The 24,515-nt window shown below is 40.7% G+C and overlaps 1 protein-coding gene across 21 annotated transcripts in view; it reads right to left on the bottom strand.

The window, feature by feature from the left end:
- Positions 1-7,363: 7,363 nt before the first annotated feature.
- KDM4C (lysine demethylase 4C) overlaps positions 7,364-24,515 on the bottom strand; it is a 440,224-nt gene continuing 423,072 nt past the window's right edge. For all 21 annotated transcript variants that reach the window (XM_086685236.1, XM_086685237.1, XM_086685231.1 and 18 more), the window contains 3 exons: positions 16,760-16,879; positions 12,799-12,891; positions 7,364-8,444 (listed from right to left, as the gene is read on the bottom strand). In XM_086685236.1, the coding sequence (XP_086541362.1) occupies positions 8,268-8,444; positions 12,799-12,891; positions 16,760-16,879 (390 nt within the window). In that variant the 3' untranslated portion in view covers positions 7,364-8,267. The remainder of the gene's footprint in view (positions 8,445-12,798; positions 12,892-16,759; positions 16,880-24,515) is intronic.

Here is a 24,515-nt window from a genome sequence, read left to right as displayed (position 1 = left end):
ACCTAAAACAAACTGTCCCCAACCCCAGTGACAGCATAAGACTAAGTGGCATTCAACCAAGTGGCTGGTATTCAACCAAGCTTATTGAGGGTCTGTTGTGTGCAGGGGATCATAGGGAATATGGAGATGAAAAAGGCCCTATATAGCAGGGGGTAAGTAGCGGGTGTAAAATGAGAGGTCCACATCTTTATCTAAAATCCATATGGCTACATTTATTTTGTGTGAGTTCAGAGTTTTTAGTATTTGGAAAGGTAATTTCATATGTAATATCACATATTACCTAATATCCAACATGATTATTCTATAATGCTATCTGAATATTCACATTAAATGACATAAAGAACATAAACAGCCTCTTATCAGTTCAGGTCGGGTCAAGTTTGCTACTTAATGATTTATGTGTTATTAAAAAAATCTTCTGGAAGCAAAAGAAGAGCCACCCAGTAAAGGACAGGGCCCTGGGAGGGAAAGGGATGACTGGTTCATCTATAATAATCCTGCAAGGGACTAAGTTGCAGTGAACTGAGAGAACTGACTTCTATGGGGGATCCACGGGGCGACCGGTAGGGTGTGAGAGTCCCATGATTGAGTATGAGGTCAGACATTCATCTTTCTCCAAAGAGCTGCTGCAAAGGGGATGTGTCCCAGTGTTCCTGGTGGCTGTTGGAGCTGAGGGTCACACTCCCCCATAGTCTCCTGGGCCTGACCTTCAAGGGAAGCTCTGTGGCCAAGGTGTGCCTTCCCCCTTTGCAGTCTGCCTTTCATTAAGAAGACCCACCATTATCACCACCACACTCACACACCTGGCCAAATCAATAGTAGGTAAGTCTTCATTTGGCCAAGTGTATCATCTTCTCAAATGGGGAAATAACATGTTCAGAAGAACTCTTCATGCCCAAAAAATATACTCTCATGAAAATATTCTTCTTATGCCTCTCAGTTTCCTATGAAATATTCATTAAAATGCTGTAATACATTAAAACAGAATGAATACTGCTGAACCAAAACTAAGTATTTAATTCTGGAATTAGGTACTGGTGATGGCTGCACAACCTTGTGAATATACTGAAAACCGCTAGATTGTACATTTTAAAAGAGTGAATTTTATGCTATATGCATTATCAATTTAAAAAAAAAAACACTAAATAGTTAAAAGAAAAAGTTAATTCAGTGAAATGGCTTTCAGCCTCACTCTACTGCCATGACCAGACCCTGGACCTTACCAACACTCCACTGTAGAAATCATAAACTAATTCCTCTTCCTCTGCCCCCTGCTCCTGACCTTGAAAATCTTCTTTCACCCTCCACCCTAGCCCTGCCATTTAATTATCTTAGTTTCACGTTGATCCTACAACACATTACACAAATTTAGTGGCTTAGAGCAACACAGTGTATACATTTTTTAACTTTCTGAAGGCCAGAAGTCTGAAATCAGTCTCACTGGGCTAATATCAAGATGTTAGCAGGGCTGGTTCCTTACTGAGGCTTTTAGGAGGAATTCCCTTTTCCTCCTTCTAGAAGCCACCTGCATTCCTTGGCTTCTGGCTCCTGCCTTTGTCTTCAAAGCAGATCACTTCACCCACTGCTTCCTTCATCACGCATCTCATTTTCAGTCTCTGACCCTCTTGTGTCCCTCTTGTGCAGACCTTTCTAATTATATTGGGAACATTCAGATAATTCAGGATTATCTCCGCATCTCAAAATATTTAACAGCAACTATGAAGCCCCCTTTACCATGGAAGGTAACATATTCACAGGTTTTGGGAATTAGACTGTGGACATCTTTGTCAGGGGACATCCCTCTATTTTTTCCCAGTCAATTCTGTCTTAACATCAACTACCTTCCTTTTTCAACCCAGACTAATGGGTAGGAAGAAACTATCTTTTAGCATCTTTAATTCTCTCACATCCTTTTCCATACACCAAACCCACTGGTAAAGCCCCTTCCTGAAACAATTCTGTAATCTTCCTTTTCTGCTTTTATAATAAAAAATTTGGTCTCCATGGATGAAATCTCCCTTTTTGTGTGTAAGGCCAATCATTCTGCCTCTGCTCTCAATCTCTTTTCCTTATTATCTTTTGATCTTCAATTTCTAGACCTTGTCATCAGCAATAAATTATTTTCTCCCATCTTTAAGAAAAAGTGAGGACTTTTCAGCCTGGATAAGGTGGATAAGACTTAGTTCTCCCTGCTCCTCCTGGTTAAGTATAATTAAAAGTCATGGACATAATATAACAATCATAAGAGGACTATGACGTGTTGAGAGTGCCGAATCCTAAACACTAAGCTACCAGGAAGAGGACTATAAAATCTTGAAAGAGGCAAGAAGACTACCTAGCGACTTCAGAATTTCAGAACTACACAGGAATGTGTTTTCTAGGTTTTCTTTTTATCTCCCATATATTCTGGACTTGAAACTAGAGAAGTCTGCAAACTGGAACCACCAACAGGTACAGTGGGGGGTGGGGAGGGAGGAAATAAAGAAAAAAGAAACGCACACAAAAAAATAACACTTAAAACCTGCTCCCTATAGTCAAAGGACCCAGTTAAGGAGCAGCAAAGCAGGACAAAATCCTTTTTGGCAATACTCTACCCCAATCAAACATAATGAATGGTCCCTGCTTGTATAATGTCAGTAGAGACCAAATGGGGAGTTTGGATTTCTGCCCCTCACATGGTGACAGCAACTGAGCCAGGGTGGTGCTCCCATTTCACCCTCAGTATTGCACTGGTGGAGTCCAAGTGGGGAGTCTGGACTTTCACCTCAGCCCCGTAATTACCACCTGCTGGAAGTCGTGGGTGGCATTTCCCTCCCTGCCAGCATGTATCAGTGGGGACTGAGTGGGATTTCCCAACAGCAGTGTCCCTCACTTTTTCAACTAGAGAATGGAGAGGTGATCTTAGACAGTAGGGAGCTAAAGAAAGGAATTCTTTAAATATGCACGAGAATTTGCTGACTGACTCACACATGAAACTGATGGACATTAACTCACCAAAAAGCTTGAGAATTGAACTGAAGTGTGGAATAGCATGCTGGTTGGCAGAGTGGCCTTTGGGTAGCACACATACAGAGTAGTTCAGGAGAGCTCAGAAAACTAAATTGTCACTGGAACCCCAGCCCACAAAAGTAGGCCAGGACCCAAGCACTAAACCCAAACAGGGTGACTGCCTGCATAAGAAAAAGATTTAAATGTAATCCAAAGTCTTCTAACACAATATTCAAAATGTCCAGGTTACAACTGAATCATTTATTACAACAAGAAGCAGGAGAATCACTTGAATGAGAAAAAACAGCACATACTAATACCAAAATGAATTAGATTGTGGAATTATCTGACACAGATTTAAATGGGAAGGAAAATGCTTCAACAAATAATTATGAACTCTCTTGAAACAAATGAAAAAAAATAGAAGACTTCAGCAAAGAAATAGAAGATATAAAAGAGAACCAAATGGGAATTAAAGAGCTGAAAAATACAATAGCCAAAATAAAAAACTCATTCAGTGAGCTCAATGAGTTTGGAGATGACAAAGGATGGAACCAGTAAGCTTGAGGGCAGATCAATAGAATTTATCCAATCTGAACAGAGAGAAAATAGACTTTAAAAAAATCATCAGGGACCTGTTGTTGTAACAACAACAAAAGACCCAACACTTCTATCATTGAAGCCTCAGATGGTGAGAAGAAAAGGGTATACAATTAAAAAAAAATATTCCAAGAAATGATGGCTAAAAATTTCCCAAATTTGGTGAAAGGCCAAGAAGTTAAACAACCCCCAAATGAAATAAACCCAAAGAAGTCAAAGCCAAGACACATTATTGTCAAACTTCTGAAAACTGAACACAAAGAATAAAATCTTGAAAGGAGAGAGAAAAGGAGGGGGAGAGGTGGTGGGAGGATAGGAAGGAGGAAGGGAAGGGGATGAGGAGGTGGTGCTGGTCCACAGGGAACACCAATTTTAACGTTAACAGATTTCTCATCTGAAATCACTTGAACTGCTCTCAACAAGGTCACTACTGGCCTCCTAATAAACAATTACATGATCTTACTTGGACTCTGCAGCATTTTCTCTCTGTTGATCACCCCTCCTTTTTGAAACACTTTCTTCTCTTGATATCCTGGACATTAGAGCATCCTGGTTTTCCCTTTTAGTGCTCATTCACAGACTTCTCTTTTTCTCCCCATCTGTTCAGCTATCCCAGGGTTCTGATCTCGTCTCACTTCCTGTCCTCTACTCACAGAACATGCGGTCTAGGTGGCTTGCCCACTGTTTACCTAGATTTTATTTAAGACAGGTTTATTGAGGTGATATTTACATATAGTAAAATCAACCTATTTCAGTGTTCAATTCTATAAATTTTGACATATAGTCCTGTTACCACCACCACAACCAAGCAAAAGAATATTTCCACTACCCCCCAAAAAAGCTCCTTCATACTGCTTTGTTGTCAGTACTCTCCCCCACTTCCAGTCCTTGGCAAGCACTGATCTTTTTTCTGTCCTTACAGTTTTGTCTTTGCCAGACGGTAAGGCTTCATGTATTTTTAAACATCTACCAATAAAAATGATGCCTTCCTCATTTACATCTCCAGTACTCCTGTCTTGAGCTTCAGAGTTGTCTATCTAATGTCTTTTGTTTGGGTTAGGTTTAGAATCCTTTTTTTCTTCATGCATCACAAAAGTTGAGCGATTTAGAGGTTACTTAACCTAAGCCTTAGTTTTCTTCCATGAAAGCGAGGAATGATACTTTACTGATTTCTTGGGGAAGTTAAATAAGGTAAATAAATGCCACTAATGAGTCTACAAGGCTGGGAATTCAAAATAGATACTCAATACATCATTAATATCAGAATCTCTTCATAAAGTTCAATTTCTTCAAGAGGTCCTGCACCTTCTGAGGGTGGAGGACTCCACTTGCTGTAGAGTTCAGACCTCATCTGAGGCCGGGAGTCCTCCCAACCAGTCAGTGGTTTATGTCTCTGCAACATACTGGGCAAAAGACCATGTATCACTTTCAATGAGTGCACATCTGAATTCTCAGAAAGAGTCTGTAGTACAATTGAGTCTTGAAACCAATCAGTCATAATTACTTCATGCCTCTAGTAGCTTCACGTTTATGAGGCTGATTAATATCTGAAATAAAGATAGTTTCATTTCAGATTCCTTTTACTTAAAGGCAAAAATAAAGCACAATGTTATTTTGCAGCATAGACACTCCAATATGATTACTCATAAGACCTCCCAGTCATTTATGGTACCATATGCATGTCAGCCTTGTTTCACACTGGATGGGTTCAGGGAGAAGTGGCAGAACCATTCCTCCTAATTATTTTGTATTCTGAGTCTTCATGTTTCCATATGCTATTAGCCAGTAACAATTTATAATGTATTCCAAGAAGCCATGTTATATTTTAATGGAGGCTTCTTCTCAATTTCTCTCTAGATGAACTAAACAAAAGCACCTTAATAAAAGTAAACTGACAAGAATCACATTGTTCTTATTTCAAACACAAATAAAGGAACTAAAATGTTGTGAAATATGCCAGGCAGTTTATATTAATCCTCTAACCTCCAGAGAAAGGGCTTGCAATTAGATTTACATTAGAATTGTCACAGCTAGCAATTTTTTTAATACCAGAAGCTAGCCTTCAACTGATTTCATGCTACACATACACACTAAAAATGCAGTTAGTGTAACACAAAGAAATTAAAATTACAATTGAAGTGTCATATAGTAAGTGAAAAAGCTTTAATGATCTGTCTGGTCATAGAGCTAATAATGGCTTTACGCAGAATGCCGTGAAACGAAGGTGTCTCTTTCAAGAGCCAGAGTGCATCTGTGGCCAGCATCATTTTGCTAAGGCCATATACAGCTGTACTTGGTTATAGGAACATTAGTTAAGTGAGCCTATAAAAAACAGCTGTATTTGAGATCACATAGAACTCTGCACATTTTCTCCCTGCGGCAGCCAATCAGAAATCTTGCTGACAGGCAAACTTGTACAGAACGAATGATCCTATTTAGATTAATTCCTTTTAATGCTTTACACAGGCCTACTTTCCTGGCATATTGTGGAGAAGGCAGGTCAGTTTCATTCAAAACCTGGAGACAGAAAACACAAGCTTGATTACTTGATAAAATATATGATGATACTGGTAGGGAATGTGGAGTGCTCAGTCCCTGTAAAAGTAAGACTGGTGGTCTTTCCCTAGTTCAGAGTTCAGGCATGAAGCACTCTGGAAAATGAGCACTCAGCCAGCAGGCGGTCTGGAGAACTGAGATTTAACTGTGGTTCTGTTATTACTGTTTTACTTCTTTACTCTCTACCCAGTAACACCATACATCCACACTTTTTGCCATGAAACCTTGAAATGCCCTCCAATCCTTGGCTCTGGGTTTTGGCCCATAGTGTGTTAACCAGCACCACAGAGAGGACTGAAATATGCTTACTCAGCTGGGCTCACCTGCTCTCCAGGCTCTGCCATTGACATGAGAAGAACACACTTGAGCTAGTCCACTGGGTCCAGTGGGATGATGGGAGACATGTGGAGCAGACATGTGAGCTCACCCAAGGTGAGGTCAGCACAGCTGCCCAGCCAAACCCAGCTTAGACTGCAGGCCCATAAGAAAAACAAGCACTTCCCACTGCAGGCCGCTGGGATGCTGCAGTTGTTTGTTAAGCAGCATGACTGCAGCCACAGTTAACTGAAGCAGTCACTAAGGACTGTGTGACCCTCGTCAATCCCTTCCCTGCCTGTTCTCTACAGCTCATCTACGAAGAGAGGCAAGGGACTGGAGGGTCCACACAGCCTTTTCTAAAGGGAACTGGGGACCAAGAAACCTGGGATGAAAGGAACTCCAGATTCTAGGTGATCAGAGTTCTTCAAGGCCTAGAAGGAGCTGAGGGAAACACTTTAATGGGCACCATGGGCAGGCTGAAGAGCCTTTATGCCCAGTGACATTGCCTGAAACATCTGTGCAATGTGTCCAGTTATGTAAAAAGTCTGTGATCAAAGAAGGGCCTGACAAACTTTGATATGTCTTCATAGCCAACTCCTAAGGAAAACCTGTTTTTCTGTTGATTTAAACCTAAACAGGGACACTTGGGTAGCTCAGTCAGCTAAGCATCCCACTTTGGCTCAGATCATGATCTCACAGCTCGTACATTAGAGCCCTGTGTCAGGCCCTGTGCTGAAAGCACAGAGCCTGGAGCCTGCTTCGGATTCTGTGTCTCCCTCTCTCCCTGCCCCTCCATAGCTCGTGTTCACATGTTCTTGCTCTCTCTCCTCTCTCTCTCTCTCAAAAATAAAAATATTAAAAAAAAATAAACCTAAACAAATAAGCAAGTCAGAAGACAGAATTGGAGAAAATGGAAATCTTTATTTTTAAACACTAGTACATTTTCAAGCTGTTTTAAAAAGGAAAAATCATATTAGTTGAAAACTATGCATCAAAGCATATTTATTTAAACTCTAATTTTACAAACACATAATGAAAGAAATATATTTTATAAATATCTACTCAGAATATTATGAAAAAAAAGTGTTTAAAAATAACCGCCCCAGATCTCCCTCTTTAAATATATAAAATTCCCATACAGTTCATAAGAATTCTTTCTCAAGAGCCAAAAATTTCACAAAGGCCAACAACTCAGTTCTCATCAGACACAATCAAAAGTAATAGGGATATAAAAAATTGTAAAAGTTCTGTACAAGGGAAATTACAGATAGCACACGGGTAAATCTCATTACCATACAGGCCATTTGTATTTTAAAAATGTTTTATAAAAACTGCCATTTAAATAAGTGAGAGTCCTTCCCTGACTGTGGAAAATATATAAATGATCACCCTCCTACCTGGGTATGGAGGCTCCCACCTGCTGGGCTTGTGGAGAAAAGTCTCCATGTGTTTCCTGACTAAAGGCCTAATTAGGTCACATGTGGGACCCGCCTCCTCAGGCAGTGGCTTTTTTTGGTGGGTGATTCATTATTATTTCCTTTTACTTAGAAAAGTTCTTTGGGATCATCGAAGACAATTGCTCACAAGTGAAAGCAGGACTAGGGGATGACTTCAGATTGTTGTGTCCAATTAGTAACACTTGTACTCTGTGGTTTGGGTGACAAACTCTGGCAAGCCTAATTTTCCACTGTCAGAAACACCCCCGCCACCTACCCCAGTGAAACACATCGCTGGCCCCAAGGCTGTCCCTTCATCTTTCTTCTTCCGGCCCAACTTGCTTGGTTGCCTACAGCAGTATATGCAGATTACTGTCTCTTCTGACACTTCTTCTGGAAAGAGCTCTTCAAAAATGTGCGGTACACAGGGTCATCCACATATTCGTTCTTAAACCTGGAGCTCAGCACTCTCTGTCTTTTTTTCTCCCCTTGGATTATGTCTGCTCCGTAAAATGTGTCTTCAAATCGCATATCAGAGGCTGTGGACTAGAAAGAGCCAGCATCACAGTGCAGAAGGCACAGCATTTGACCATGACAAGAATGGACAAAGATCTGATCCAACCAACTCAGGATGGGGTGCAGAGGCCAGGCCACAGGCCCAGGATTTTGGAGGCTCCCCACCTGCTTCAGCCAGGCTCCTGACTCCATGTAGCCTCACCCCCAGGGACCTTGCCCCAGCAGAAGCAGCACTGAAGTCTTCTCATTTAAATCTCCCTCACTCTCCACCTCCCCTCTGGCTCATGCCCAACCAAGTTTTTGACAAATTTGTCAACAGTCATCTCTAATTCGCCCCAATTCCGATTTACCTCTGGGCCTCTGCCCGTACACCTTCCCTGAAACTGTCCTTGCTCCAGTCCACTTTCTATGACACTTTTCCATCCTAAATTTATTTGACTATTTCTGTTACTTAAGTATTGCTGGCAGCTCACTTATCTGACATTGATAAGGCCTTCCTCCTGCCTCTCTTCTTCCTCTGGCTCTGACTATTGATGTCTCAGGGGTTCTTCTTTCTTAACTATCTGTTCAACTCTGAGGCTCCTGGCATTTTGCACTTCTCCTCTCCACATATGCTCTCTGACCCCTCACACCCATACTCATGGCTTTAATTCCTGCTTCTTCTCCAAGGATGCTCACCCCTCTCACTCCAGTTCAGACCCCCTCCTGTGCACAGGCCTGCACATCCAACTGCCCAGGAGGCGTCTCAGAGTGTTGACCCCAGAGGCACCTCACATCAAGCTGCCCTACATTGAACTCAGTCTTCCCTCCCCATTACTGTCCTTCCCATACTGCACACATGGCCTACCTATCCTATCCATCTAGCTGCACTGTAGTCATTGGTAATGTCCCCCGCCCCCACCAAGTCCAGGATCCCTTCTGCATATTTCTTGTAGCCCTCCCTCCTTTCTTTATTCTGGCTGACTCCCTGGTGCAGGCCTTCACATTTCCTCTGCTAAACCACTGCAAATGCTGCACCCCCCCGAGTTTGTTCTATAGAACCACTGGAAGAAAGTGCTTTACAAACTGTCTGATCCCATGACATCCCTGCTTATCATCTTTCAACAGCCTTGCTGCCTTTAAGATGGCACCTGAGATCCCTAGGCTGGACCTACAAAACCTGGCATAATCCTATGCCACGTTCTGGTCAAATAGAATTATTTGCAGTTCCTGACCATGTCTCACTGGCTCATGCTTTTCTGTCATTAGACGTACTTTTTCCTTTGCATGGAAGCTTTCTATTTTCTCTGCCACAGGCAGACTCAAGGGCTCTTCTTCTGGTTCCAGTCAGACTTTACAAGTCAATGCCACAGAATGAGGTCAGTGGCAGAGATGAGGGGCAGGTAAGTTTCTCCCCACTGGGGATTCCTTGAACCCCTTGAGGGTGAGGATATTAGACACTGAGTTCAGAATTTTATGTGTTCTCCACACCAAGCAACATGCCCAGCACTCAGTCACTGCTTAATTGTTAGCTAGGTGAAGGAATGTGGGCTTTTTCTGTTATGCTCAGGTAAAGGCCACGTTAGGAGACTATTTTCGCTTCCTAATTCCCTACTGCTTTGCCTTCTAAAATGCATTTCCAACTGGTTTTCACTGAGGTAGATCACTCCTGACAATACCAATGCACAGTGGATCTCACTATCACTGAGGCCACCTCCCCTGGTTGGTGACAGAGGCAGAGTCCAGTTTTGAGGGCTTGAAACACATGGTCAATCATGAAGAAGAGATAAACAATGGAACAGTTACAAAGAAGCTCGAAAACTAAAAAAATGGAGCTACGTGCACAGCAGGCATGTTCCCTGACAGTTCATGAGATGGTTATTCAGGGTAACAGGCTACCTGCACGGGTCCCCCAGACACTCCCTTGTTTCACTTGGGAAGAAAATAACTAAAAGATTATGAGTTGGTTGGGCACCCTCTGCCATTAGGAGAAAACAGTTTTGTTTCATTCATTCTTGGCAAAGCACTTCCTCTGAGTAATCTTTCCCTTTTGTAAGTGCTAAAGTTATCAAAAGAGAAAATAAAACATCTATGAAAGTGTTGCCATTGTGCGAGAACAGCAAAAGTCAGCCTTTCAAATACAATAATAAAACCGATTTACCAGCAGCTCTACTTAATTATGCACTGTTGCCATGGTTATTCTGTGAGACAATAAAAGGTAATGGGGCCGTTTCTGAAGTTAGTGGGAAAGAACCCCCGCAAAATCACTGAGGTGGACTGCTGACTCTTTTGAAAAATTTCTTCCCAAGTCAGCGTGTGTCTGGGTGAGCAGAAGTCATTAAAATATGAGGCCTCCTGTTTAGCAGTGAGGCTGCTAGCCCACCCCCTCCTTTAGAAAAACAAAAGAGATTTCTCTAATCATAAAATATCTTCCATCAATGACTTTTCCAATTAGATTTGTTTCACCAACTGGAAAAAAAAAATAGCAGTCATAGACCAACCAAGGGCCTGAGGGTGATATACTAACCTGAAGGAAAAGCTGGTTTGCTATAACAGGAGCAGAGGAGTCTTTGATTCAATAAAAACAGAGGTAGCAAACTGGATTTAATGACTGTGAGCCTTTGCTCCTAAAGATATTTTCTACTAGGCTCAACTATTTGATATAACAGTTTACATTCAGATAATATACATGATTTATATATTTTTCACTGACTTTTATTTTTAATTAAAAAATTCTCTGAGAATAAAAAAAAAGTTGGATGTTGGTATGACTGTTCAGAGAAATGGATCTTAGGAAATTCAGGAGCTGGGTTTGAATAAAGCTATGTAGGAAGGCAACCTGGTATTGGAGCCAAATCTATTATGGAACAAAGAGATTATGATCTGAACAAAAAGCAAAAAAAGCATTCTTTTAGTGTGATTAAGAAACAGTATTTTAAATCCACAAGACCTAGCTGGTGCTTAATCATACACACATTAGAAAACCAAAGACCTGAGTGACTTACAGAGGACTGCCTACTCCATTCCCCATCTTTTAATCTCTAGGTGAGTGAGTGAGTGAGTGAGTGAGTAAATAAATAAATGAATAAATAAAGGAGTGGGGGGCAAGGAAGGGCAGGGAGATGAGGGAGAATCGATGGAAGACAGGAGCACAACATGAAAGGTAGCCATCTTTAGCATCCTGAAGAGGAAAAGTTGTTCTTCAGAGATTTAAAGATGTAGGGCTGGACAAGCTATCCAGACTTTTTTAGATCTTTGTTAGGATTTAGCCAATGTCTTTACAACAGGAATATTTGATTTTCTCTTTCCCTGCAGTTTATCTGGCAGTTAATCTATTTTTAGGTGTTTGGGTCCCCTATGTGCCACATTTCTCATTGGGCAGGTACCACTGCTGTACTGTCACTCTTCTCTTGACAATTTCACTGTGAAGGACCTTCCTCTCAAGGATGCAGCTCAGAAAGACAGTTGACACGTGGTGCAGTTACCCTGTTCCCAGAATCCCACCTGACAGGAAAAGGAACTAAATATACAACTGAAGACTTAAGGAATCCAAGGATTTTCCAGATTAAGGTAACTATCACTGCAGAAAAGTATATCATAAGCATGTGCTGAAAACTAAGGGTGTCATTTATTCTGGAAACAAAATTCATTTTAGTCAAAAAAATCCCATTCTTTCAAATTTCCCTGTTCAGGATTTATCATTTTTCAGATATAGTAGATGCAATTCTAAATGAATAAAATTGACTTCATTTCAGGGTCCACTAAATATTTTATGATACAATAATGAAATCTAAGTTATTGTGAATTATATTTTTTAACAACTTCAGTTTTGATTATTTGTCCATGTTTATTTGTCTTTTAATGGAATGTGTAAAGCTTGAAACTAAAAACATTTTCTTTCTTTCTTTTTTTTCTTTTTAGAAACTGCTTTAGTATTCCCACAACTACTTTTGGAGCTTTTTAAAATTCCTTTAGTTATAAAAGTGAGAGCTTGGTTTAATTATGAACTGACATATTAATGAGTTTTTGGAGAGAAGTTAATGTATATGATACGGCTATAGGAAACCAGATGCTCACTTATACTGTGTCCCTTTTAAACAACTATTGAAAACTTCCTTTAATGTTGCTTCTGATGACATGATTATAAGTACATATTCAACAACTATTTTGGTATGCCAATAAATGTTAACATCATTTGACTTCATTAGAAAGAAAAACAAGAAACCTACACTGGTTTCCCATTTGGGGCCAAATTTTAGGCTTGCATAAGTAAGGGAAAAGTTGCATTGGCTTTCTGGAAATCAATCCAAATGCCTAAGTATGCTTCCTGCTGGGCTTGGGAAACAGAGGGAGAGGATGAGAGATTCACATGGTGGATCCCCAAGGGGTATTTGCCAGCACTTACGAAACGAGCTTTCACTCTCTTGGGTAACTCTTCGTCTAAAGTGTAGATGTCCTCTCTCTTCATTGCTATCTGGGATCCATCTTCAAATTCAACCTAATGAGAAATAAGATATCATGCATACAACAAAACATACACACAATATCACATATACACATACATACACAAAGAAGCATTCACCATTTTTTTCAAGGTTCTAAGTAACTAAAAAAAGGGAAAAAGGATCAAGCAGAACAAACAAGAGGACCAGCCAACAGCTAAAGAACAAAGAAAAGCTCTTTCCCTTTATTAAACTAACAACATATGCTTTCAAACAGGCCAAAATTCTTGAAAATGAGTGTCTTGGAATATGTGATATGAAAACTTTATCCCTTCCCCCTACCCCCAAAGCAAAAACAAAGAAACACAGCGGCTCCTCAATGATTTCTTCGAATATGAAATTATGGCCAATTTGGCATTAAGAGCTGGGCCTGTCAGTACCATTTGTTTCTTTAAGAGGCTCTGACACCCTAAGAGGGACAAATGATGATATATTTACTCTTGTATAATAATCCTCCAGGATAAAGTAATTTCTCAAGTTATTAGAGAACGTTCAAAACTCCTATAAAATTCAACCATTTGGCCAGAAAAATCCCAGGTTCTCAACCTCATAACATGTAAAACCACAATAATGGGTGAAAACTTTCATCTAAAATGAAATTTAAAACTTTTTATTCAAGTAAATCAAATGGCATCAAATAACTGCATAACCAGTATTTTCAACATTTTAGAAGATTTTGTCAGAGAAAAGTAAGTGACACTGGTTAAAAGAAACCAAGGGCATCTGGGGGAAATTCATCAAATTCCCTATTCAAAGTAATTGGTCTTGATTTAGTCTTAAACCACACATGAGCTCTATCAGGAGCAAACAACAAAAGGGATGCAATCAGAGCACAATATATTTTTTTTTTAAGTTTATTTATTTATTTTGAGAGAGTGAGCACAAGCAGGGTAGGTGCCAAGAAAGGAGAGAGAGAAGAGACAGAATTCCTGATGCAGGGCTTGAACTCATCAAGCCCCGAGATTGTGACCTGAGCCAAGGCAGACACTTAACTGATTGAGCCACCCAGGCACCCTTCTTTTACTCCATTTCTCTCTCTCTTTTCTTTAATATTTATTTACTTTCAGAGAGTGCAAGTGGGGCAGGGGCAGAGACAGAAGGGGACAGAGGATCTGAAGCAGGCTCTGAGTGTTGACAGCAAAGAGCCCAATGCAGAGCTCGAACTCATGAATCGTGAGATCATGACCTGAGCCAAAGTCAGACACTTAACCGACGGAGCCACCCAGGTGCCCTCAGGGCACAATATCTAATATGTTCTAACCCTGAGCCACTTATGACATTTTTGAAGTTCCTAAGTTGTCTGTCTGAATTCTTTAGGTGTAAGCAATAAAAATAGGCTTGTATTTCTGGTTAAAAGGTAAGTGAAACTTTGCAGCTGTACTAGGTTAATAATAAAAAAAAATCTGCTGGACTTCAAAAAATACTAAAATTAGGATAAAAATATAATTTTCTTTTTATCCATGTACTACACACATTTGACTAAGCTGAAACAATCGGTTGGAATTAGGTCTCGGTCACAGGAGAGCTCTCCCTGTTACTTCCCAGAAGGCTGAGATGGGAAGGCTTTTCTTCCTGGCCTTATTTTAGCAGAGTGGTTTCTTTAATATTTAATTAGGCCAAGGTGTCATCTCATTTATACATTTTGATAGCACAGCTAGAAGTACTTGTGCCTACCTTTCTTCTGTTTTAGATCATTTGAAAATTCTGAAAAGCGAAAAAGGCAATTATAAAACTGAAAGGGAGTATGGTGTGATGACCAATCATCCCAGGACCCAGGGGTCTCCCGGGATGCAGGACTTCTAGTGCTAAAATTAGGGACAGTCCCTCACAAGCTAGGATGGTTGTTCACCCTAGTTGGGACACAGCTTAGAGTAAACTCTGGTCCTTCCCTTTACCAGCTGTGTGATCTTCAACAAATTATTAAATTCATGTAACCTTTTTACCCTCATTTGTAAAATAGGAGTCAAAAACATTTATCTTGCAGGGCTACTGTGAGGGTCAAAAAAAGTGCACACACTTAGCATATTTAGCTCTGTGCAATAGGTATTTTATTTGTATCTTTTTTGTGAACATCTTTGCTTATTCAATGATGAGGCTGAACAGTTAGACACAAAACACAAAATGATCTCAAAAGGGCACTTGGTTTAATGAGGAATTTTAAATTCCTTGTACTTGAGAGATAATTTTAATATTAGTCTTAACTTTTTCATGGAGTCTATAAATATGCTTATAGTTCTATGTTGATAGGCCATCATAAATTCCACTTAAGTTAACATACTGATTACTAATTAGCCTGAATTTCATCGGGTCCTCACTGTGATACTTTTCATGTAGCTAAGTTTTGCTACATGTAAGATGCTTCACTTTTACATTTATTGTTTAATTAAATGTCATTATTTTCTTTTGAATCATGTAGTAATGCTTCTTTTCTAGGAGTCTCCACTATTATCAGTCTGTCTTATGTTTTTTGCCTAATTCTGGATGTTCTGATGCAAAGAAACTCCAGCACCTACCCTATCACAAATGACCTGAATCTGCAACTTAACACTATAGACCAATACAAAGGGGAAAACAGCCTTGACACACACATGCACACATATGTGCACCAGTACACACACCTACAACATACACATAAATGTGCTCTCCTACCTGCTCACCTTGGGTTTTTCTAGGCCTTAAAAAAATGTTCGTTTCCTAAACTTCTTTGAACCCCTTTAATTACATTGTGCTCTAGTTCCTGATTCAGTGTCTTATAATGTACTCTGCCACTTAAACCCCTGCCCCTTATCAGTCTTTGAACAATTCTAAGCTGAAACTGGCAGTCTTATCATTCTCCAGCTGTTTTTAACTTAATAGGCCTGAACCTTCTTACTCTTTTCTTCTTTTAACTTCAATCTTCCTGTTTTTGCTCTACTGCTTAGCTTGAGAATGTTGATTTCTGCCATCATGTTACTGAAAGTACTACAATGTATGGATTCTAATAAATGTGTTCTCCTTGTGAAGGAGAGCCACCTGGGTGGCTCAGTTAAGCATCTGACTTTGGCTCAGGTCAAGATCTCATGGTTCGTGAGTTTGAGCCCAGCACTGGGCTCTCTGCTGTCAGTGCACAGCCTACTTTGGATCCTCTGCTTCCCTCTCTCTCTCTGCCCCTCCTGTGCTCATTCTATCTCTCTTTGTCTCTCTCAAAATAAATAAATAAACTTTAAAAAAAAGTCTGAAGGAATACAAACGCACATCTGCCATCCATGTTGTTTTGTTAGAGTTTAACTCATTCTCATTTCTGACAGAGATAAAATATTTTCAGTTTAATTGCATATGCACTCTTTAATAATATGCAGAGTTCCCTAGTTAACAGAATATCCAACCAATAGCTCTACTTTTCATTAAATAAGCACTCCATTAAGTTTAAGTGGACAAACGGCCACAACTGTGTCAACACACAGTTGATTTAGGTTTGCTGAGACACCCAATGGAGGTAAGTCTCTCAAGTAAAAGCCACCAACTCAGGGGCTACTAGCTGATGAACAGCCATCACTGTCTTGGCATACAGTGAGATAAATCAGCCAATTAGTCTCTCCCCATATGATGTAAACACAAGAAAGCAGCCTACCATCCAGTCGCTTATCTTTGGGGTCTACCTATATTCTTTACAATTAAACCACTCATCAAATGCTAATAGAGTTTCCCAGTGTTGAATTTGGTAATAAAACTCCAATATCTGTGCCATCAGACATTGAACCTTTGCCTCCTTTAAAAAAGAAGAGGTGCTCCAAATTCATGTGGCCTATTCATCAGCAGCATACTGGATATACATGTGCCCTCTGGCTTCCTCTCAGTGAACATCTCACACAGGACAGCACTCACCTGGTACATGTGGGCAACATTTGATCCCAGATATTTTGCTCCATAGAGTTTGCCATCAGGCCACTTGACTTGGACAACTTCTCCCTCAGCAGGAGGGCCCAGTTTCACACAGTCTCGGCTCTGTGGAAGAAACACAGACAGGCTTTTCAAGGCAAGTGTCTAAGTGACTGCATTTAGAACTTAGCAAATGATGAACTCCTGGCAATTAAAAGGAGTTATTGCCTCTGTTTTATGGATTATGATCTTGCATGGGTGTTCAGGGGAAGAGATATGAGCCAAAGGAGTACTTAAAGATTCAGCCTACATCATAAAGTTGCAAAGGAGCCACCATAAGCCAAGCAGGAAAAAAACAGCAGCATTTACATTTGCTACTTGACAAAGAACTGTTCAGAGGGTAACTAAACTATGCATGGAAAGTCCTTTAGCTGAAGAATAGACCAGCTCATGATTTACAACACCTGACATTTATATAGCATTTTTGCAGTCAACTAAATGCTCTAACACACAACTCATTCGATCCTCATAATCAGTCCACAAAGTAAGCAGAGATTATTAATTATCCCCATTTTACTGGCAAGGAAACTGAGCCTCCAAGGAGGCTCCTTTAGGTTATCAGCATCTCTGGAGGAGTGAAGCTTAATAGGAGGATAAGAAGTGGGATAGCTAGGTGAAAGTGGGGCCAGGGAGGAGCACAGTGAGGTCCGAGCTGTCAGGATGTGACAAAGCAACAAGGGAAAGGAAAGCAAGAAGCATCTGCAGCATGGCAGGTGAGGCTGGGAGGGTTGTGTGCTGTTTAGCAGGCCTCTTCGGAAGACCCTTGGACCTCCCCAGAAAGTCATGCTTCTATTGGCTGTCCATTAAGTGACCAGCCCTCTTCCTTCTACAGGCATCCATGGTGGCCATCCAAAACCCATCTTCTTCTCACTCATGTCTTGGACTCAACAGTGCTTCCTCCTAAGGCAGGGGTTCAGAGAAAAACCCAGTAGTCCACCCTGGAAGGTGCTTGCTTTTTGGCAGGGAAGGGAGGTAACAGGTCAAATAAAATGTTTTCACAAACATAGTTTGTAAACTCTTAAATTTGTATGTATTGGGTATGACAGAGTGAAATTTCAATACAAATGAATTAAATACTTGACCTCTTTGGTAAAGTTTTTGCACATTTAGCAATTCGTGTTTTGCTAATACCAGTATTTTACTGATGAGGCCAATATGACTGATTGAAATGCACACTTGATCAATCAAGCTATAAATGCAGACTGGGCATGGTTCTATGGTTTAAATGAGAGGCGCACACAGGAAATACTTAGTTGTTTAGGACTAGAAATCCACCCTCTATTCCTTTCCATTACTAATAGAAATTTTGCATTATAAAGAAGTGGACATTTTATTGTTGGATTCAGAATACACATGAGAGGCTCAGCTGTTCATTTTCCTCACTGCAGATTCACTTCCATTTAAAGCTACAGGCAAAGAGAAACTTGTGTGCTCAGAAGCTCTATAGAATTGACAGTCTGCATCTAACTTAGTTAAACAAAGATAAGTTTCTCCTTGGCCTTCATAATATTTGGCCTTAGGGCATGCAGAATTGAAAGGGCAGGCTATAGAAATGTTTTCTAGCTATGTCCCTGGGGTTATCCTCTTACTTTCCATTTCCCTTCCAAAGATGAACCTGGTACTAAGAACACTGGAAGGTGCAGCTTCTAAATAGACACTATCCAGTCTGCTAGCCTGGGAAGTGATATCAGCTCAGGGGTAACTGAGCTGAAACCTATCAGAGTGGGGAATGGGGGAGGGGGCACAAGAGTATGTTTCTTCCCTCTCATCAAGTTTTCTTCCATGTGGAGGAAGCTCCATTGGGGTAAATGTTCCTGGTTTCTTTTCCACTCTCTCATTCATCCACTCTTCCAAGAGAATAAGCAGTGATTGAACTTTGTTGTTGAGTTCTCAAGGATATGACATTTTCCAAACTATGCACCATAGAGCCCTGGGGCACCACAGCAAACTCACAGGGGCTCTGTGGGATATTTTCAGGGGAAACCCAGTGACACTTGTCAGACACCCAGCTTACCACTACTACTCTTAAGTTGTTTAGACCTAACTCACTTAATACATGGAACTGTGGACACTGTAAAAAAAATTGTGCTGAAATACTACTTGGCAATGAAATCTTGACATCTGCAACAGTTGGGATGGTATTGGGGGGTATTATGCTAAGTGAAATAAGTCAGAAAAAAATATCATATGTTTTCACTCATATGTGGAACTTGAGAAACTTAACAGAAGACAATGGGGGAAGGGAAGGGAGGAAATAGTTTCAAACAGAGAGGGAGGCAAGTCATAAGAGACTCTTAAATACAAAGAATAAACTAAAGGTTGATGGGGGGAGCAGGGGAAGGGGAAATGGGTGATGGGCATTGAGGAGGGCTCTTGTTGGGATGAGCACTGGGTGTTGTATCTAAGCGATGAATCATGGGAATCTATCCCCAAAACCAAGAGTGCACACTGTATACACTGTATGTTGGCTAACCTGATAATAAATTATATATATATATATATATATATATATATATATATAGAGAGAGAGAGAGAGAGAGAGAGAGAGAGAGAATATATATATATATATATATATATATATATATATATATATATATATAATTTGTGCTGAGATACCCAGGGGCTGTGAACCAGTAAAGCTTGGTAATTGTGGCTTTACCCCCTCACGTTCTCTTTCTCTTTGGAACCACCCTGTGGGCAGAGAGCACAAGTCCTGCTCTGTTCCTTCCATAGAGAGGAGCTGGTGGTGTCCTGAAACCCTGTCACTAGGAGGCCTGTCTGATCCTCAGATGCAGTATTAGGAACTTTGTTTGCCCACAGATATAAAACCACACACTACAACATCTGCTTTATTAGTAATGAAGAAGATCTTTTCAGTCTCTAAATCCTGACTCCGTTGTCTCTTTTGCTTTTCCTCAGGCAGGATAAATTCTATTTATTGGGCCCTTATTTAATCCAAATGGAGGGAATTCAAGGCCTTGTGGAATACAGAACATGCACTCCCCATTTACTCACCTACCAAAAACAACTGCCAAGCAGGAGACTTAGGTCCTTAGTTTTAGAGATCTGACCTTCATCAGAGATTTTCTAACCTTTAAAATAAATCTTCACAACAAATCCTGACCTGAAATTTTAAGTACCATATCACTGAGGTATGGCAATGGCCACAGAAATGTGGTCTAAGGAAAACATGAAGATACTTGAGCAATTTATCATAAAAACATACCTTGATAAATTAAATGTATGCAACATTACCATGTGAGAAATAATTATTTTTTAAAAAGGTGTTTGAGAAAAAAATGTCTGAGATACAGTGTGTTATCTGTCCTACCTGTCCATTTGCCCTTTACTCACAAGTCCCAATTTGGTATTGCCAGTGCCTGACCTCAAAGAGCCAATGTACAGCTCAGCCTCCACTAAGTTTACTCTGTGTCAGCCCCCAAAACCATGACAGAATCTAGTAAAGACATTGCAGTTATCTTTCTCAATCTTCTTGCTTTCAGAACTCTTTTTTTCTTTATTCATAGGAGAAGAAGAAAGAAAAATAACCATCCAACTACAATATACAACATAAAATTGGGTGTGAACTCCTTCCCTCCTCCACCACCAGGAGGCGTCCTTCTCATCCTCTGCCAGGTCAGTTAGCTGGAAGTGGTTTTATTTTGATTTGCATATAACTTCATTTAGTAAGTATTATTCACTGTTTACACCCCAGCTACTTTCCAAAAAGGATTTAAGGCAGCTCATAGTAAAACATAAAAAGGTTTATTTCCGTAACATCTAGTTTCCTCCATAGAGAAATGGTTTCAACTCACCAGCTGTCTCAAAATTTTGAGTTTGCTAGAAACCTTCTATGACTACATGGAGTACAAAGCATCCAAACAGGAATGGAAGCAGAAGCACATAGGTTGATGAAAAGAAGCTGGAAGGTTTGACACTGAGGTTCCCCTGGTCTCTCCAAAGCAGGTGTCTCCAGAGTCACTAATCCAGTGTCTGTTTACTGACCATCCGTGTGAGACACTAGAGGAGCCACCAATGCCCAGGGACAGAGGGCCTCTTGACCACACCTGGAGGCCTGTCAGCTCTGGGGCATGAGCACCTCAGGGTCTCTGCAAGGGAAATCCATGATCACTTCAACCAGAAAAGAACTTCTATTCGATTCATAGATTGGGTTTCTGAATAGGATTTCAGGTTTAAAGAAAAAAAAAGGTTTAAAAGGTTTCTGTCAAAAATCACAAGTCTGAAAAATAAAATCACCTGTCTAAAACTGAGGGGATTTAGTTTGTGGAGAGCCCCAGTGAATGGTCTGCCCCCTCTTTTAAAGGCCTTCAGCTAGCTCACACTTCCCTGTGCTGCGCACAGGGAGTATGGGTCCTTACAGTATGGTCCCAACCATCAAGGCACACATTAAAAATGAAGATTCCAGGGGTGCCTGGATGGATCAGTCAGTTGAGCATCTGATTTTGGTTCAGGTGATGATACTGTGGTCCATGGGTTCAAGCCCTGCGTTGGACTCTTGTGCTTGGAGCCTGGAGCCTGTTTCAGATTCAGTGTCTCCCTCTCTCTCTGCCCCTCCCCTCCTTATGCTCTCTTTCTCAAAAATAAATAAACATTAAAAAAAAAATTAAGATTCCAGCCTCCCACCCCCATAGCTCTGTGTGACCTAGGGGATTTTGTTAAAGCATTCTAGAATTTGAGATCTATTAAAGGATGTAAAGGATGTAAAATGCTAAAGAGGTCTTTTCCTAATGCAGTTCTTAGTGTGTTGCTGGAGCAAGTAAACACCTTTGCTGGGAAATTATATGCATTAAAACTTTGACTAATGCATTTTCTTCAGTTGCTGTCTGGACCCTCAGAAGCAGTCTGGCTTCACCTGACATAAATAGCTGTTCACCATTTGCTGTACTGCCTCCAGGGACGTGTAAACCCCCCTAAAGCCTGCCAGGGCCCCGTCCACAGAGACACTGGTGTCTGGAGCTGCCAGTAAGCCTGTAGCTAGAACACTAAATAGATGATGTGAGAATTAAAGACAGAAATCATAATCACAGTCAAGAGCGGGCTTCTGGCTATGATTAAAGGGCTCTGATGAAAGGACTGGGATGGGTCACCAACCCAGGCAAGAGCATGGTGTCATATCACACTCCTGCCATAGTCGGGGCTGACTCCTGCGCTTGCTCCACCAACTACAGAGACGAGACGAGCCGCCAGTCTGATTACCTGAATTCTGAAATCACTGTGTTCTTGGAACTTTTACTGGGGCCTATGAAAGGGACCTCTGCAAGTGGCTGTCCTTGAATGATGCCTGTTTTGCCATCCTCCCCCCAGACCCAACCCCACCTCTGCTCCTAACACATAGAAACCACAGAGCAGGCAACCCGTCTATCAGTTCAGCTGTAGTACATGAAGACAGGGTACTTGAACTCCCAGTAGTTAATTGCCATATAGTCTGGAGCCTCTGGCAGTCCCCCTTGGGGACAACGCTTAAGTCACCAGGAGCAAACTGATACCCGCAGCTGCTGGCATTTTGAGGGATAATCACCTGCTCATTAATGGACTCTGGCAGGGATTAACAGACTGACTGATAGCCATGTACTAATTGTACTAGCTATCTATCATTTGGTTGGCTGCCTGGCATCTGAACCCCTATCTCCCTTGCAGGGTCTCAGTGGGAGAAAGAGCTAGCCTGCCATTATAGACACGGGAAAATGCCAGATACTCCCTTACCCAGCCTCCCTGGCAGCAGACATGGACAGGGGCCTGGCCAATTGGCTGCACCTGCTCAGGATGTAGAACCTGTGATCAGAGATGCAGGGAAGCAGCAGAGGGGAGAACAATCTCAGAAGGCAGCAGTGGCAGCCATAACAGCAGCACCCACGCACCAAAGGCACAGCAGGGGGCCAGGCTGACCACACACGTGGAAGCGGCTGTGTCCAGGTCCATGGCCTGGTCCTGCCCATGCTCCAACTGAGCAGCCTCCCTTGTTTTCACCTATTCTCTGACCTTGTCCTTTTGCATTCCTGGAGATTCTGTGGGCTTCCTAATAACTTCCCACTATATTTGTTTATTGCTTAAATTAGTTACAATCACGTTTTGTTGCTTACAACTGACAACCCTGCATGGTAAGTAACTGCTGGTTTGGGTGATGGCAGATCCTTCCTCTCACAAACTAGAAAAGACACCTTTCATTTAATGGTGGAATATAAAACTGGGGAGCTTCCTAGACCACCCAATCCTCATTCAAATAATTTATGAGGAAAGCCATCTTTCAAAAAAGAAAGGAACATATTCACAGCACCACTTACCTAATCACAAGGCTTGGCCCTAGATCATTTGTGACTGTCCCCGGACTTTTCATAAACACCACAATCTGAAGAGGTACTCTCTTTAGGGATATCCACAAGAATGCAACCCAGGCCATAAAGGTAAGTCAAGTATCCTAATCAATGGTAGGCTCTCAAGTGGACTCTTTTGAAGGGAATGCATCATATTTGGATGGATTAAATTCTGGACTATTTGTTAAATAGAAGTCATATTTCATATCACCCTTCATGTAGAGATAACAAATATAGAAAATACTTTAATACTATTTTTCTTAATAATTCTTTGTTCTGAGTATCTACTATAATTTCATTAGGGGAAATTACAGATTTTTTTAAAAAAGATATAAAAAACAAAAACAACCCAGATTTCCATCACCCAGAAGTAAATGCTGTTACCACCTGTTAGGATGGCTAAAATCAAAAACACAAGAAACAAGTGTTGGCAAGGAAATGGAGAAAAAGGAATCTTCATGCACTGTGGTGGGAATGTAAACTAGTGCAACACTTTGGAAAACAGTATAGCGCTTCCTCAAAAAGTTAAAAATAGAACTACCATATGACCTAGTAATTGCACTACTGAGTATCTATCCAAAGAAAGTGTAAACATTAATTTGAAAGGGTTACATGCACCCTGATGTTTATAGCAGCATTATTTACAAAAGCCAAATTATGGACCCAGCCCAAGTGTCCATCAACTAATGAATGGATAAAGATATGGAATATACATACAATGGAATATTGTACAAAAGAACGAATACAAAAGAACGAATCTTGCCATTTGCGATGACTTGGATGGATCTAGAGAGTATAATGCTAAGCAAAATAAGCCAGAGAAAGACAAATACCATATGATTTCATTCATATGTGGAATTTAAGAAACAAAACAAATGAACAAAGGATAAAAAGACAAACCAGAAAACAGACTCCTAACTACAGAGAACAAACTGATGGGTTACCAGAGGGGAGGTGGGTGGGGAGTGGGTGAAATAAGGGGACTAAGAATACCCTTATCATGATGAAATGAAAAATGTATAGGATTTAATCTCTATATTGTATACCTGAAATGGATATAACTGTATGCTAACTATACTGGAATTAAGATTTAAAAAAAATTAAATGCTGTTACCATTTGGATTAATCTCTATGCTTCTCTGATTTTTACAAAGTAGGCCCTCCTATATATACATAATTAGTTTTCATAACTACAAACTTCATTTTCTTTCACATGGAGCACAACTGAGCTCTCTAAAGAGGCAGACAAAGCCGCCTTTTGTGAAGAGGTCAGTGTTGCAGTCCATGCCATGTTTTTTCAATCATTCCACACCATTTGGAGGGAAGAGGTCTTTCTTTTTACTGTGGTAAAATAGACATAACATAAAATT

The sequence above is a fragment of the Puma concolor genome, chromosome D4 (genome assembly GCF_028749965.1).
Source record: "Puma concolor isolate L17-30 chromosome D4, mPumCon1.1.hap2, whole genome shotgun sequence".
In the NCBI taxonomy this organism is placed as follows: Eukaryota; Metazoa; Chordata; class Mammalia; order Carnivora; family Felidae; genus Puma; species Puma concolor.
The sequence above is the reverse complement of the archived record's forward strand: the minus strand, read 5'-3'. Positions and strand labels throughout refer to the sequence as shown.